The sequence below is a fragment of the Delphinus delphis genome, chromosome 7 (assembly GCF_949987515.2).
Source record: "Delphinus delphis chromosome 7, mDelDel1.2, whole genome shotgun sequence".
Taxonomy (NCBI): domain Eukaryota; kingdom Metazoa; phylum Chordata; class Mammalia; order Artiodactyla; family Delphinidae; genus Delphinus; species Delphinus delphis.
Window position 1 is genome coordinate 69,946,664 of NC_082689.1, and position 17,029 is coordinate 69,963,692.

General features: G+C 36.4%; 1 protein-coding gene across 1 annotated transcript in view; it reads right to left on the reverse strand.

The window, feature by feature from the left end:
• The window catches only part of SLC4A10 (solute carrier family 4 member 10), a 317,528-nt gene extending 301,856 nt beyond the window's left edge, over positions 1-15,672 (reverse strand). Inside the window, exon 1 of the mRNA XM_060016683.1 lies at positions 15,570-15,672. Coding sequence (XP_059872666.1) covers positions 15,570-15,617 — 48 coding nt within the window. The 5' untranslated portion in view covers positions 15,618-15,672. The remainder of the gene's footprint in view (positions 1-15,569) is intronic.
• Between the last annotated feature and the right edge of the window lie 1,357 nt (positions 15,673-17,029).

Consider the following 17,029-nt stretch of genomic DNA (forward strand, 5'->3'; position numbering starts at 1 on the left):
TAGAAGCTAAAATTGTCAAAGAAAACTTTGGGCAATTACTAAATTTTGTATGTAGTTAGTTAACCATTACATTCAGTGGTAATGTAAACTTCTGTCAAACTTTTTTAAAAGCTTGATTTAATTCATAGAACAGTCACATGCAGCAGAGAAGTTGTCTGTAATGAATCTTTTCCTTAGTCTCTTTCCCTCATCCATAGGTAAATGCTTATTAATATTAAATGGATTTTTGTATATAATTCAGGTGAACAAAAATGAATAAGATTCAAAAAGTTTCCAAACACATTCTCAGCATTTGACAAATGTTCATTGATCTTTATTTTAACTGGCCCTCAGACTTACGTAAAATTCCTTTACTTGGTTTTCATTTTGAATGTTCAGCCAACACTAAATTCTTTGGGAGTATTACATTGTTTTAAAAAATCTTAGCTTCTTGAAAATATATCAAAGTCCAAACAATACAATGTGTTTTCTTATGCAGGCTTTATCCAAAATAATCAAAGGTGAACTCCTGTATCTTTACTCACGTAATATAAAACCACTGTAATGGCTTATCAGAAAGGAATATGTAATTAGAAAGTCAGATCAACATTAAATAATCACTAATCCACTTGTGAAAGGGTAGGGAGAAAAATCAGTGTGAGGCTAATGAGAATTATACGTTGTCTTTCCTATATATTTCTCTTTGTTGATGTTATATATACGTATGCATACATACATATACACACACGTACATTAGCTATGGGCAAATATCACGAGATTATGTAATATAAAAAATATTACTGATATATCTGCAATTTTTACTAAAATTTCCATCAAAGTCCATAGTTTCATTGGAGCATATAAAACCAAGAGAAAAAAACTTATTGGGGGAATTCCCAAAATCCTTCCCACAAATGGATGTATCAGTAGATAAAGTGGGTTGGTCACACCTGGCCTGACAGGTACTTTTTTAATTTTATTTTTAAAGAGAATTTATAGATTAATACAGGATATGCATTTGTTCTGTGTTTTCTTAGATTCTGTATTTATCTATTTGACATCCATTCATCACAGAACCAATTATGGTAACTTTAGTTTCTGTATTGTTTGTACCTTACAGACCCAGGGAAAGACTGCTCCTTCCAGGGCTAGCTAAATTCTAAAGAAAATTAAGAACTTAAGAACATATGAAACATGACTTTCATATGCAACCAACCAATCCCAAGTCTATACCCTCAACTTCCTCCTTATCTAACTCACACAGCCAAGCCAATATTTCTCTTGTCCTATATCATCCTAGGGACAGGTAACCAGACAACTAGAGACCACCCCTATAGCCAAAGCCTGCCAGAAGTATTCAAACTGGACAGTTCTAAACTGCTTACCCTGACTTGCCTTTCCTGCAGAAACCCCAATAAAGGCTCTGGCCTCAACTTTTTCCTTGCTCTTGTCTTCTGCCACTTGACTAAAACCTGGTGCTTCCCCTTGACCCTGGATAACATGCAGCAAGTCCCTGTCTACGGCCTGTGAGTATAATATACATGGTTTTCCTAAGCCTCTCCTATATCTCTTCCACAACTGACTGACCATAAAACATAGAACAAAACTCTATTTTTAGAGATAAAAGTCCCTTCCAATTCTCAATTGCTTCAATAGACACGATATAGATATGTATATATCTTCTGTTTCTTTAATGTTTAAACAGCTTGATAGCCCAAAGAGATACACAGATCAACACACCTATTTCTACAATGTTTAATCTGGAATTTAGTCAGAAGTAAGTAAAAATAAGAATCTGAACTTAATTTCCAAAATAATGAAGTGTCCTAGCATCATTTATTTAATAATCTTTCTTTATCTCATTATTTTGCTGTGTCACTTGTAATCATATTGTTCCAGACACGTACATAATTTGGCTTGATATATTTATCAGTACTTGATCAATTGACATATAGTTTCAATCATCGTATCTTTTGTTCAATATTGACAAAATTTGTATAAAAGTGCTCCCACCTTATTATGTTTATATATTCTATTCACTTCTTTTTACAGTAGATCTCCAGAAAGTATTTATTCTCCGTAACTGAAATTCTGTACGCTTTGACCAACACTTCCCCATTTCCCTTTCTCCCCAAACCCTGGTAATCACTCTCCTATTCTCTGCTTCTATGTGACTATTTCAGATTCCACATATAAGTGAGATCATGCAGTATTTGTCTTTCTGCATCTGGTTTATTTCACTTAGCATAATGTCCTCCTCGATTGCTCCTGATTATTAAATTATTACCTCTGAAAATCAAATGGCCTCTACTCTCTCATGCCTAATCGCTTATTGTGAAGCGTTAGATGGATTAAGATCCATCCATACTTAATTTTAATCTAACCTTATGGTCATTCCAAATTGTAGTCCAGAAAGTCCTCGAAATGTTTTAACAAGTGTTGTTTTTGTCTTTGTTTTTTTCAGTTTGTGTGTTTGTTTTTCTTTGAAAAATACTGGATAAGGATGGAAAATTTTATTTTCCTCAGCCTCTACTCTGTTTCTTCTTGTGGCCGCACCTGAATGACCATCTCATAAAAGAACACAGAACACTGAAACTATTGACTTAAAAAGATCATTTTAATTATCTTTGAGCCTTATTTATTTGTCTGATCTTATTCTCCCTTTATCATACATCACCTGCACAAAGACATCATGATCAAAGCAGTGCAAAATATTTCTTAAGCCCATGATTGGAACATTTCATGATACCTCCCCGAGGAAGTAGAATCCTTGCTGCATTTCTTAAAAGACAGCAAAGCTACTTCTTTACCCCCTCCATTCTTACCCAATATAAGGGCTACTATAAATGTAATTAATGTAAATTAATTGATTGAAATTTCAGATTAAACAATATGAACTATTTATATATTAACACTTGTATTAAAGTTCAATTGCATTTTGTCAAGTGCTCTTGCTTCTTGCTTTCTATATATGCAGGTACTTTTAAGATAAATATAAACATGCGTCTATAAATTATTGAAACATCATCATCAAATTATTATTTTATGGAAGAATCTGAGATTCCATAAACTTTTGAAGGCTTTCAATTCCCTCTTCAAGATATCTTCTGAACCAAGAAAAACATCAGGAAAGTATATTTTTCCAAGAAAAACTGATTCTAATGTCAAAAGCTTCAATGCAACCATTAAATTAGGTAGTAGAATTCATTCGAAAATATTTGGTTTATTTGAAATCAAGAGAACTATTGAGCTAACTAGATACTTTGAATCAAGATATATCACTATTCTAGGGAATCAAAGGCATAAGCCCATTATGTCCTATGCCAGACCATGCAACCATCTACAAATGGGAGCAATCTGTTTAGATGAGAAAGACTAGGAGTACTGAATTATATAGCTAAGAGAGATAGTGAAGTTTAGGATGTGAAAGCAAGTGAAATAACATTTTTAAATCATAAAAGGGAACAAGTGAAATTATAAGCTACTAAAATCAAGTTTGTGAAAGGCTGATCTTTTTAAAGCTGGGTTCAAGGCTGACTCAATATGTTTTAAGTGAATATACTATGGTTAGAATTCCCTGAATTACGATAAAGCATCACTGATTTTTGAATGGACAAAGTCAATACTAAGTTCACCATTTCTGCATTTTTGTCCTTATAAAGATTTGGAAAAATATTTTGTTACCTTACATTACAGAAATGGTCTGTACTGGAGATTCCAACTTCTTTTATTAGACTGGCACTGGTATCTAAACAGCTTCTAATATCAGGCTAAGAGAACTGATATTCAGGAATTGTTATTATTTAGCTTTTATGATAACCATTTATAATGGAAATTTATGTTAAAGAAAGACCTAAATAGAAAGTACTTTCTTACTCACAATGTCAAGACAAATATAAAACAATTACTGTTGTATATCTGTCACTAAATTACTTGATTTAAAATAGATTAATCCTAATCCCAGTTTTTAAAAACTAATTTTTTTTCAAACCACATAAAGATAAAAAGAATTATTAAATCAGAGAATTATGCACAGGGTCCAAATCATGTTTTATTTAAGTAACAATATATAGGAAGGTCTAGAAATTTTACTTCTGTCAAGTTTGCCATCTATCAGGATCTTCAAGTACTTCTTCAACACGGTTTTGATGACATGAAAGGTTCTAAATGGCTCAAATAAGAATGACAGACTCATCTTAAGGACTGAAAAAATTGAAAGTACTGTACATAAGAATCATCTTAATACAACTAATAAAATCTGAGTGTGTATATCTAGTCTACCATAGACTAATAGTAAGGCCGAGGAAAAGGATAAGACACTGTAACACCTTATTAATTGGACTGATTTTTTTTTTTTTATGTTTCTGGCTGCACCCCATGGCATGTGGGATCTTAGTTCCCCAACCAGGGATTGAACCCACGCCTCCTGCATTGGAAGGCAGAGTCTTAACCACTGGACTGCTGGGGAAGTCCCTGGACTGATCTTAACTTCATTCTTTAAAAAAAAATTTTTTAAATAATGTCTGTGGCTTTTGAGGAAGTAGACGAACCATTTCATTCATTCAAAGAAGACTGAAAATTCTCATGGCCAAAATGGTATCTAGTACTGATCTGTAATAACGGGCTTGAGGTTCATACCTTCCCTGTACAAGGGAGCCATGTATAAAAGAGATGTTAGTGATTGTCTTATGCAGCATTTCAATAATACCTTAAGCAAGGTGAACTAAACTGAGGAATTTTTCAAATAGTTCAATGTTTCTTCTGAACTGTGATTTTTAAAAGAAACCTACTTCACAGAAAAACACTACCTAATGGTAAACAAAGTTAGAAATGGAACACAGAAGAAAGTGTTGGTAAAATGTTTACCAGGCGAATTGTCACCGTTTTTAAAACGCTAGTGAAACTTCAAGTGAAAGTGAAAACTGGTTATACAATCTTTCTGGAAAAAAAAATTTAGCAATATTTATAAATAGCCTCAAAACTTAGCCTAGTAGCTCCTTAAAGAAACAGCTGATTCCAGGGCTGAGGCAGGGTAAATACAAGATGACCCTGGAAAATATTATGGCCCCAGATACTAAGAAAGTGCTCAAATAAAGAATGGGAGCATATTGAAATGATGAGAGCCAGTTGAAAGGAGTTCCTAATGTCCAAAGATGAAACCATTTGAGCAACAAAGTGAATTCTGAGAGTATTGTGTTATGGCCCATAAAATAAAATAAATATCTTTGAGTCCATATGAAATAAGCAATTGAATAAATAAATAAATGGAGGAGAAGTGACAGCTCTTCCCTATAGGAAAAAATTCTAATTTCTAAATGCAAAAAGAATGAGAGAACAAGTCACTATAACAAGTCACTATTAAGCAAATACCACAGTAATAAATAGGTAATAAGCAGGAAATATTCATTGATGAATGCTAAAATTAGTAGGCAAAAGTTTGAAGAGAAACAAGATATTTGCATAGTCTCAAAGTATCTCCCCTAAGATATCATTACAAAGGGAAACTTTTTAACTTTACAGTGGAAAATCCAACTGTAATCAAGGTTAATATCCCCAGAAATAAGATATCATCTATCCCCTGATATGATGCACTGAGAAGGGTTCATTTCATTTTGGTCATATTCTTGACAAAAAAAATGCATAACCTCAATCTAATTAGGAGAACTTCAGACAAGTACAAATTGAGAGATAATCTACAAAAAAACTGACTGTACACCTCAAGAGTGTCCAAGTTATGAAAGATAAGGGAAGATTGAGTAACTCACAAATTGGAGATGATTAAAGAGACATGATATCTGAACACAAAATGGGATCCTGAAACAGAAAAAGGACATTAGTGGAAAAACCGGTGATACCCTAAAAGATATTTGGGTATTTGAATTGTATCAATGTTAATTTCCTGGATTTAATTACTAACTATAGTTATGTAAGATAACATGGCAAGGTGGACAAAAGGTATACAGGAACTCTTCGTACTGTTTTTGCAATTATTCTTTAGGTACAAAATTATCTCAAAATAAAGAGCTAAAAAATAGCAAAATGAATGTTTTCTTTTATATTTATTTTTCTATGCTTTCTAAGCTACCCTAAAAAATAAGTATTAATTTTATAATTAGGAAAAATATACTTACCAGATTACATTATTATTCATCTTATTACTGTCAGATGAATAAATAAAGTTATTGAATAAGCATTATTGAGTCAATGATCGAATGAATTATGCATATTAGGTATAAAAATCTTTGATGTAATTATTTTCAATCAAAAGGAAAAATATTAAGCCAATAATAACAATAATTGCTATTATTTTGTCATTACTCCTAAAGGTATAACATATATATAAATGCATGGGTACCTAATTATATAGGTAATATGTACATAATTCACTGATTCTCACAAACCCATGAGGTAGATGCTATTATTGTTATCATCCCTATTTTATAGATAAGAAAAGTGAGGCTTTGAACCGCTAGGCAACTTGCCAAAGTTGGCATACCCACTAATTAGAAGAGTTAGAACTGTATGACTTCAGTTTCAGTTCTTGACAACTGGTGTCTACTAGTGTTGCTGCCTAATAACCCATGATATGTATAAAAAGGACTTTCCATGCCCTTGACTCTGTGAGAGCAGCACAAAATTGTCTGAAGCAGACTCTACTTTTAAGAATCTAGCACTCTAATTGAGGAAACAAGTTATATATGTGTGTATTTATATATAAGTAAAAATAGTTTTGTATACATATATAAATTGCAAAGTGATATGTAATATGTAATAAATACTAAATGAGTAAAACAGGCAGTAAGAACTTAATTTTCTAATCCATTACGATTTATTTAAAAAAAGGTCACTTTATTTTATTGCAAAATTTGGTCTCCTAGCATTCCCACAAGTAAAATAATTCAAAGACATAATTTTTTATTTTGTTATTTTTTTAAGGTAAAGATTCTCAAACTTTCATGATCATAAGAATCACCTAGGGGCTTCCCTGGTGGCGCAGTGGTTGAGAGTCCGCCTGCCGATGCAGGGGACACAGCTTCGTGCCCCGGTCCGGGAAGATCCCACATGCCGCGGAGCGGCTGGGCCCGGGAGCCAGGGCCGCTGAGCCTGCGTGTCCGGAGCCTGTGCTCCGCAGCGGGAGAGGCCACAACAGTGAGAGGCCCGCGTAGCGCAAAAAAAAAAAAAAAGAAAAAAAAGAATCACCTAGAGAGTTCTTTAAATTGTTTGTTTATTGGCACCACCCTTTGATATTCTAAGCCTATAAGCTTGAGTAAGACCCAGAACTTGGGTTTTTAATGAGCTCTCCTGTTGATTCTGACGCAAGTGGTCTTTGAGTTTAAGGTTTTAAGGTTTGGGGGGGAAAAATATCAAAATTTTGTATCTACTAGAGATGTTCTGTAAAATTACATAAAAATCAGATTTTTGGGGGCTTCCCTGGTGGCGCAGTGGTTGAGAGTCTGCCTGCCGATGCAGGGGACATGGGTTCGTGCCCCGGTCCGGGAAGATCCCACATGCCGCGGAGCGGCTGGGCCCGTGAGCCATGGCTGCTGAGCCTGCGCATTCGGAGCCTGTGCTCTGCAATGGGAGAGGCCACAACAGTGAGAGGCCCGCGTACCGCAAAAAAAAAAAAAAAAAAAAAAAAAAAAATCAGATTTTTTTACAGGCATTTATACTATGAAGTTATGTGTTAATGAAACATAAAGTGCATAGTATGCACTCAAATCACAAATCATATTATATATTACGTCTGTGTCTTGCTGTCTGCATTTCTTTTTCATTTTTTAACTATATTCTTGTGTCTGAGAAAATCAAAAAGAGTTTGAAGAGGATTATTACCAGAGCAGCTTAAATATCAACAGAAAATCGCCACTGTATTTATGAAAGAAGCAGCATGAATCTCATGATAATTAAAGGTGCTTCGTAAGCAGAGCTGTGTTTTACAGTAGTTGTTATATATCTAACTACTTTTTATGGCACTTGCTTTCTGGAATTTGACTAGGTCATCATCTCTGATATCAAACCCTCATTGTCAAAAAGAAGAAAATAGTCATTAGGAAGCAATAGCCTTCTCTGAATAATTTTGGTTTTGCAGGATAAGCAAGAAGAAGCAGAGGTACAAATAAACGTTGGAGGAACCCAGGCAACCTAACACATTCAATATGGAATGGGAAAATTCTTTCAAAACTTGCTTATTAGATCCTTAGAGCATAATTTTCATGATGAATGAGCAATTCTTGATGATACTGATAAGAACTTTATCACTAAATCAAAACTATACAGAGTCCTTGGCTATTATTACATTCTCACTCTATCCCACCGAGTCTGTAGATTAAACTCCATTTTTGCCATCTGAGAAAACCTCTGGAGTTCTGAACGATTTGGAATTGGGCCTAAGCTTAATATAGAAACTTCTATACGAATGGCACCTCAGGAATTTTTGTGTCATCCTTGATACAGTACATAGAAGTCCTCACTAAAACAAATAAAACTAGAAAACACTACTACAAGAAATTAAAGATCTAAATATATGGAGAGACAGTCCACATATATACTTGGAAGACCCAATATTGTCAAGAAGGTAATTCTCCCCAAATTGATCTATAAATTCAAAGCAATCAGTTGCTATTAAGACCCTTGTAGGCTTTTCATAGCAGTCAACAAGTGGGCCCTAAAATTTATATGGAAATGTGGGACCTAGAATAGCCAAAACAACTTTGAAAAAGAAGAACAAAGTTGAAGGGTTTATACTACCTGATTTCAAATTTTACTATAAAGCTTCAATAATCAGACAGTGTGGTATTAGGGTAAGGATATTCACATAGATGAACAGACAGAATTCAGCATCCAAAAAAATAACCTTATATTTATAGTCGATTTAATTTCAGCAAAGCTCCCAAGACAATTCAACGGAGAAAGGTGGTCTTTTCAGCAAATGGTGCTAGGACAATTGGATATCTGTATATTTTTTTAAAAAAGCAAAAACAATAAAGAGGACTTAACTCTTATCTCACACCATACACAAAAACTAACTCAGAATGGATCATTCATCTACATGTAGGAGCTGAAACTATAAAACTTCTAGAAAAAAGCATACAAGAAAATTTTGTGACCTTGGTCTAGGCAGAGTTCTTAAATTCAACACCAAAAGCACAATCAGTAAAAGAAAAAATTAATAAATTGCACGTCATCAAAATTAATAAAACTTTTGTGTTTCAAAGGTCACCATTAAGAAAGTTAAAAGACAAGGCCAGACAGTGAGAACACATTTGCAAATCATATTTCTGACAAGAATCCTTTATCCAAAATATATTTTTAAAAAAAACTCTTACAAGTCAAGAAGATGATAACCAATTTTTTAAATGGGCAAAAGATTTAATAGACATTTCATCAAAGAAGAGATACAAATGGCTAATAAGCACATAAAAAGTTAGTGCTATTGACTGGGTATTTGTGTTCCCAAAAAATTCAGATGTTGAAACCTAATCTCCAGTGTGATGGTATTAGAAGATAAGGCCTTTGGGATTAGTACCCTTATGAAAGAGGCCCAGACAGCTCTCTTCCCACCTCCACAGTGAGAACATGCTAAAAGATGGCTATCTATGAACCAGGAAAGGGCTCTCACCAGGTATCAAATCTGCCAATTCTTGGTCTTGGACTTCCCAGTCTCCAGAATTGTGCCAAATAAATTTCTGTTGTTAGTAAACCACCCAGTCTATTGTGTTTTGTTACAGTAACCCCAATGGACTAAGACAATTAGTCACTATGAAAATGCAAATCGAAATCACAGCAGCATACTTCACACTCAGAATGGATTTACTAAAAACAAAACAAAACAAAACCAGAAAATACAAAGTGTTGCCAAAAATGTGCAAAACCAAAACCCTTATACAGCTAATTGTAAAATGGCACAGTTTTGGGACTTCCCTGGTGGTGTAGTGGTTAAGAATCTGCCTGCCAATGCAGGGGACACTGGTTCGCTCCCTGGTCTGGGAAGATCCCATATGCCTGGAGCAACTAAGCCTGTGAGCCACAACTACTGAGCCCGTGTGCTGCAATTATTAAAGCCCACGTGCCTAGAGCCTGTGCTCCACAACAAGAGAAGCCACCACAATGAGAAGCCCATGCACCACAAAGAAGAGTCGCCCCCGCTCGCCGCAACTAGAGAAAGCTGCCGTGCAGCAAGGAAGACCCAATACAGCCAAAAAATAAAAAACAAATAAATTTTTTTAAAAGGTTTAAAAAAATGTTAATAATTGATGTTTTCTTTGTAGTTAGACTTACTATACCATACAGTAACATAATATTTTATGAGGCTAGACCAACAATGACTTTAAAAAATGTTAGTAACACAAAATAAGCTTTAATGCTTCTTAGAAACTTAGTTGCTTGATTTTCCTTATGTTAAAGTTTAAACAGTATCAAGAGAAATTTATAAAGGTGATTCAGAGAAGAAATAACAACTTGACCCAAGTTAAATAGTTCTCTTCCTCTCTTACACATAACATGTGCCGTACACTCTATTAACTCAGATTTGAAGATACATTTTCAAAAGACCTCTGGGTCTACAGATAGTTTGCTGAAACCCTGGCCAACCTCAGCATTATTATCACAAAGAGAATAAATTCTGTGGAAGAGACTATCTCGGTGTGTGTGTGTGTGTGTGTGTGAAGTTATTTTTAACTTTTATGAGTATTTTATTTGCCCTTTCCTTGATTTATATAAATATGAATGATACAAGCATTGTTTAGATCCTCAACTTTCTCCCTGTTAGTGCTAATGGCTAAATAACAACTTACTTTTTCTTACATAAAATTGATCATTTTGCAGTGCACAATTCAGTGGTGTTTAGTACTTTCACAATGTTGTGCGACCATCACCACTATCTACTTCCAGAGCATTTCCATCACTCCAAAAAGAAACCCCATAGCTGTTAGCAGTCATTCTCAATTCTCCACTACACCCCAAGCCCCGGCAACCATTAACCTACTTTAGTCTCCAAGAATTTGCCTATTACGGACATTTCAATAAATGGAATCATGTAATATGTGGCCTACAATGCCTTACATTTTATAGCACCTTGTTTCACAGTACTTTCATTTTTGAAGAGGTAGATATGAAAGCCCACTTTATAATGTGATTCCTATTTATTTTCTAACTGGCTTTAATTTAAAAGAATCGAGCCACTTTTTCGTTAGGTGCAATATTTTTAAATCCTAGCTCAGTATTTATTAGCTATGTGAACCTGGGTAACTTATTCAGTCCTCTGAGCATCAGTTTCTCATCTGTCAAGGCTAGATAATATTAGCAACCTTTCAGGATTATCATAAAGACTAGAGATATTTGTGCTTAGCACAAGCCTGAGACAATACCTATTACTACTTCACAAAGACTGTCTAATTACCATCATTATTTTAATTCAGTACTCATCTGTTTACTCTATGCTAGAATAGGACAGTGGAAAGAATGATGAACTGGGAATCAAGATGGGGACTCTAGACCAAGCTTTTCCATTAACTAGTATAAGTGCCTGCCCTTAAATACATGTCCTTATCTCTTTGATGTTCAGTTTCATCATCTGTAAATTAAGAAGTCAGTCTAAAATCTAGTCTCCAATTGATTGCTACAGTCCTTCTCTGACCAAAACATATATGATTGTCCAAAATAGATGCATTATATACTAGTTATTCCCTTTTCCTAAATAAGAGCAACACACCCCCAAGGAGTATCTGAGACAACTGTTTCAAGTGGAAGAATATATTAGAACTTTAATTTACATTTATCTAACAATAAATAAAACTTAACTACTATTTACTATACAGATTGAAAGTAGTATCTTCACAGAAAGCCAAATGATCAAGTGTCATGTATCCTATGAGATATGAGAAGGGAAGAGTGGCAGCTTCTCTACATAGAGAAAGGGGTTGAGAGTGGCACCCACATGTCTCCATTCACTTGAAGCACCTTGCAATGCACTGTAGTCTATCTATACCCAGTTTAGACTTCTGAAACAACTCATTCCAAGGTTAGAAAGAAATGACACATTGGAAGTGTGATTATTTTTCTGGCCATGCTCTCTGACTATTTGAGTTCTTTTTTTTTTTTTTGCCAAAAATTTTTTTAATTAAATATATTTGAGTTCTAAAGGATGTAAGGATGTCACCATCATTACTATTACATATAGTCTCCATATATACCCATCTCAAAGAGCTTATAACAATGATTAAATATCTGAAGAGAAAATAGCAGTCTCTCAAAGAGTTAAATGGACCCCTATCTCTAGATTAGCTAGATTGTGAGGTCCATGTGGACAGGGCTTTTCTCTGTCTTATTCATTGCTGTAACCCCATCACCAAGAACATGTTTGGCCAACAGCAGGCATTTAATAAGTGAATGAATCTTCTGAACCTTGCTTGTTCCATTGCTTCAGACAGAACAGTTAGGTGCTACCAGGCTGTACTCTGAGCCTAGAAGAATTGAATGTCCTAACCCTTAGAGTGATTAGGGCCTACAGATGCAATGAGGCCTTGTCCAGCAAAAGAAAATAATCTCCAAAGCTCCCTAAAAAGGACTGAGAGAAAAAGGAACATGTCAGCGCCTCCTTCACACAAACTCTTAAGATGTACCTTAGGTATACTAAATTAAGGTAAACATTGGAGGCTTAAAAGGAATCTATTCCACCCTACCACTTAGGTCAGGATTAATACATTCACTCACTTGGCATACTTATCCATTCTTATAATTTTTATTTCTCTCTTACTCCTCTATTTACCTACCTCTGACTGCTTCTGCCCCATATCTAATCTTGGTTTTTAATGCCTTTCTAAATGGCTTTCCAACCATACTACAAAGTTTCCATAGCTATAATTAATCCCACCTTCCACCTCCACTGTACAGTGTTTTCCAGTGTTCCATTTCCCCACTTTTCCTTCTTAGCAAATAGTACTGATAAGCCATCTTTCATAAAAGCCTGAAACTTAGAATTTATCTCAATGCCTGTATTTCCATCAACAATTAAAACAGCAGCTAACTTTATTGAGAACTTACTAAATACCAGCTACTTCCCATAGATTATTTTATTTACTCATCACAAAACACAAGAGATAAGTACCATCTCCTTCCCATTTTTCAGCTGAAGAAACTAAGGCTTAATCACCCACCCAAGACTATACAGCATGTAAACAGCAGTGCTGGAACCTACAAGACTTTGTTTTAAAATATTATGCCATAGCGCCTTTCACATTATTACTTGCAAAGTCATCTGATTAATTTTCTAAAAAAGACCCCTAAACTATTTCTTCCTTTCTCTTCCAAGAATAGAAACTCCAGCCGAGGATCTGATTATGATAGGCCTGGTTAATAATGCAATGTTAAAAAAATACTGCTTTTTTTTCTGAACTAGTTTTAAAAGACCTATATTGTAGTTCTGGCTTCATCACTTAGACATGTTATTCAAACTCCCTGTGCCTCCATTCCTTATACTGAAAATTAAGACAATAAAATCTGCTTTACTCAACATGATTTTTTTGAGGGGAAAAAAAAAGGCCATAAAAGCAATTGAGGGAGTTGAAAATACTATACAAGTATAAAAATAAGCCACTAATTCAACAACCTTTCTAGCCTCTCAGGTTTATTTTCCTTATAATGAACTGCTAACATGATTCTCTCTTGCCATTAAACTATGTAATTATTTTGTGCTGGCCATTGTCCACATGAATTGCACACTTTTGACTCTTCAAAAATGTCCATCCAACTTACTGCAGACCTTCTTTTCCAGCCAAACTTGTATTTTCTCTACTCTTTTAAGCCACAAACTGATTGCCCATCTAGCCCAATAATGTCATCATCTTCTAAATCTTTCCAGTTAATCCTCATTTGGTCCTAAACCCTTTAAATATTCCCCACAAGGGGCAATTCATATGCCACATCAAACTGACTTCAGCCTGCTTTTCTAGGACAACTTCCAAACCCCTTCCCCATAAAAATGAGTTTTTTCTTATATCTTAATCTTCCTTAAATCTCCATTCCCCAATTCCTGTGTATGTAGTTCCTCTCTCTCATCTAGGGTACAATAATACTCTGACATTCTTGACACTCTTTATTCTGAGTACCCACAGAATCCTAATTTATGTTTCTATTCAAGTTTGGGAATACAGACAAATCTTTTAGTCTCATTTTTGTAAAATAACTCCACTTTGATCTGTAAAGAAATGTCTCTACTTTTAAGCAGGCAAGCTAAGTGGCATGCTTTCCTTTTTTCCCCCTCTCTGACACTGCCCCTGCCTTTTATTTAGGCTCCATTCTTGGTGGTGACTCCTGCATTATTCTCATCTCCCTGCTTCCCTCCCTGCCCAAGACTGGCGTCCTGAGGAGAACTGGGCATGCTCAGTAGCCACAGCCAATTCCGGGACGCGAACTGGAATCTTTTACAGATTTTGAGCCCGGCAGGAGAGGTAAGGCCCTAAAAATACTGTGGCCCAGAATTTGCTCACACCCCCTGGGGAATGATTTGATTGAAAGATGTGTTCAAAGCCTAGCAATGGACTCAGAAACGGACAGCTTGCCACCAGTCTCTAGTCTGCAAGGTGGGTCACCAACCTGAGTAACAGAGAGCTGAGAACAGCCCCTTGGCCTGGTTTGGTGCAGGGAGGAGATTTCTGCTGTCCTGAGCTGTGACAGCGCTGATAGATGGCTGGAAGCTAGCGTGTGGCATCTCTTTTGCATCAAGAAAATGTTGTTGTTGTTGTTTTCTTTTTTTCCATGAATACAGCAACATCAGCTGCTCTAGGCTGAGAAAGGATGTGTCTGAAGAACTACAAAGTCTGTGAGCCAGTCAGAGATTGTGGAGAGGAGAGGCAAATCAACTACTCGCCCAAGAACTCACCCTAGATCTAGGGAGGCAGCTTATGACCCAGAGATAAACAGGCTATTTCTAAATGACAGTTCAGGAACATTTCAGATATTCAAAACTGAATTGTGTCCCTGCCCCCCAAAATACATACCTTCTTTGTACGTGAGCCATGACAACATTTCCCTTTGAGAGAAACTGACAGCACACACACACACACACACACACACACACACACACACACACACACACAAATGGTCCTTCAGTTCTCCTTTCCCCTGGTTTCTGCAGAGACTAAATCTCTAGAGCTGCAACAGCAGCAGATTCCCTTACCTCACTGTCAGGGGGATGAGGCACGGGGAGGAAATTTACCACAGAAGAAACATGATAAAAAGGGGGCTTCTTTGCAGGGGCTTGACTGCATAGCCCAACAGAGAGACAGGCAGTAACAGACAGGGAAAGAGACACACAGCTGTCCCTGCTGCTAAACCTAGCCCTCTCTTCAAACAGCAGCAAACATGAGACATTTCATCATGGTAGTGCATCCATATTGAGAAGGGGGAAAAAAATCATGTGCTTTGCGTTATGCATTTCAGTCACCCGAGATGGGAGGAGACCCCTGTCCGTATGTCGTGGGAGCTATCCACCACCCCAAAAGTACACTCGCTGAACCTGGCTAGCAGACCACTTGCCTGACAGGTTTCGCTGCAAACGCTGTTAATCTACGTGACAGCAGGTTGTCTCTTACCGTAGGCAGCAGCGGCTCCATTTGGGCTCCCTGGTCTTTAATCTCCATGCTTTGTAATGCCTCTGGAATAAGCACCTTTCTCTGCAGTGTCTTCAGTACCTTACACTCAGCCCGGCACTCGCTCTGCTTAGTATTCGGATCAGGTAGCTCTGAAGCAGGAGGCAATTGCACACTCCAGCTCACCAGAGTCACATGGCTCCTACTCACTCGGGCGGCTGGCCAGGTTTTGCACTGAACGCTTTGGATCCCTGGGCCGGTAAGAGAGATTTCCCAAGCCCGGTATCACTGCCCACACCTGGCTACTTGTATAAAGTACAGTCTGCAATGCTGCAAGTCTGATGGACACTAAGAATCTCTCATAAGATGCTAACCTCTTATATAGACTAGTCCAACGTGGACTCCAACCAGCTCAGCCAGATTTTGACACTTTGAGACAATTCACTTTATTCCCAGAAACCCATAGGAGACAAAATTCAAACAAGACGACGTCAATAGGCTTACTAGGTATACTGCTCTGAGTACCTGGGGTGTTTAAAGACACATGAGATGACATCAAAATTGATATGTCTTAGTGAGACTGAACTATGCACTAACAAAAAAAAAATCAGCATTTAAGTCATTGTTGACAATAAGAATTCGGCACACAGATACTTTCAATATTTTAATTGTGAGAAACTTAGATAAGTCACACACTGTTACAAATAAAATATATTTTTCTACAATTTCGCAACAAAAATAACAGGGAAAGAAAAGTATTTTGAGAGTAGCAACGATCAAGATACTACAGAATTTTTTTTTAACTTCTTTATTGGAGTATAATTGCTTTACAATGGTGTGTTAGTTGCTGCTGTATAACAAAGTGAATCAGCTATATGTATACATATCTCCTCCCTCTTGCGTCTCCCTCCCACCCTCCCTATCCCACCCCTCTAGGTGGTCACAAAGCACCAAGTTGATCTCCCTGTGCTATGCGGCTGCTTCCCACTAGCTATCTGTTTTACATTTGGTAGTGTGTATATGTCCATGCCACTCTCTCACTTCGTCCCAGCTTACCCTTCCCCCTCCCCGTGTCCTCAAGTCCATTCTCTACATCTGCGTTTTTATTCCTGTCCTGCCACCAGGTTCATCAGAACCTTTTTTTTTTTTAGATTCCATATGTATGCGTTAGCATACGATATTAGTTTTTCTCTTTCTGACTTACTTCACTCTGTATGACAGTCTCTAGGTCCATCCACTTCACTATAAATAACTCAATTTCGTTTCTTTTTATGGCTGAGTAATATTCCATTGTACATATATGCCACATGTTCTTTACCCATTCATCTGTCGATGGACACTTAGGTTGCTTCCATGTCCTGGCTATTGTAAATAGAGCTGCAATGAACATTTTGGTACATGACTCTTTTTGAATTATGGTTTTCTCAGGGTATGTGCCCAGTAGTGGGATTGCTGGGTCATAT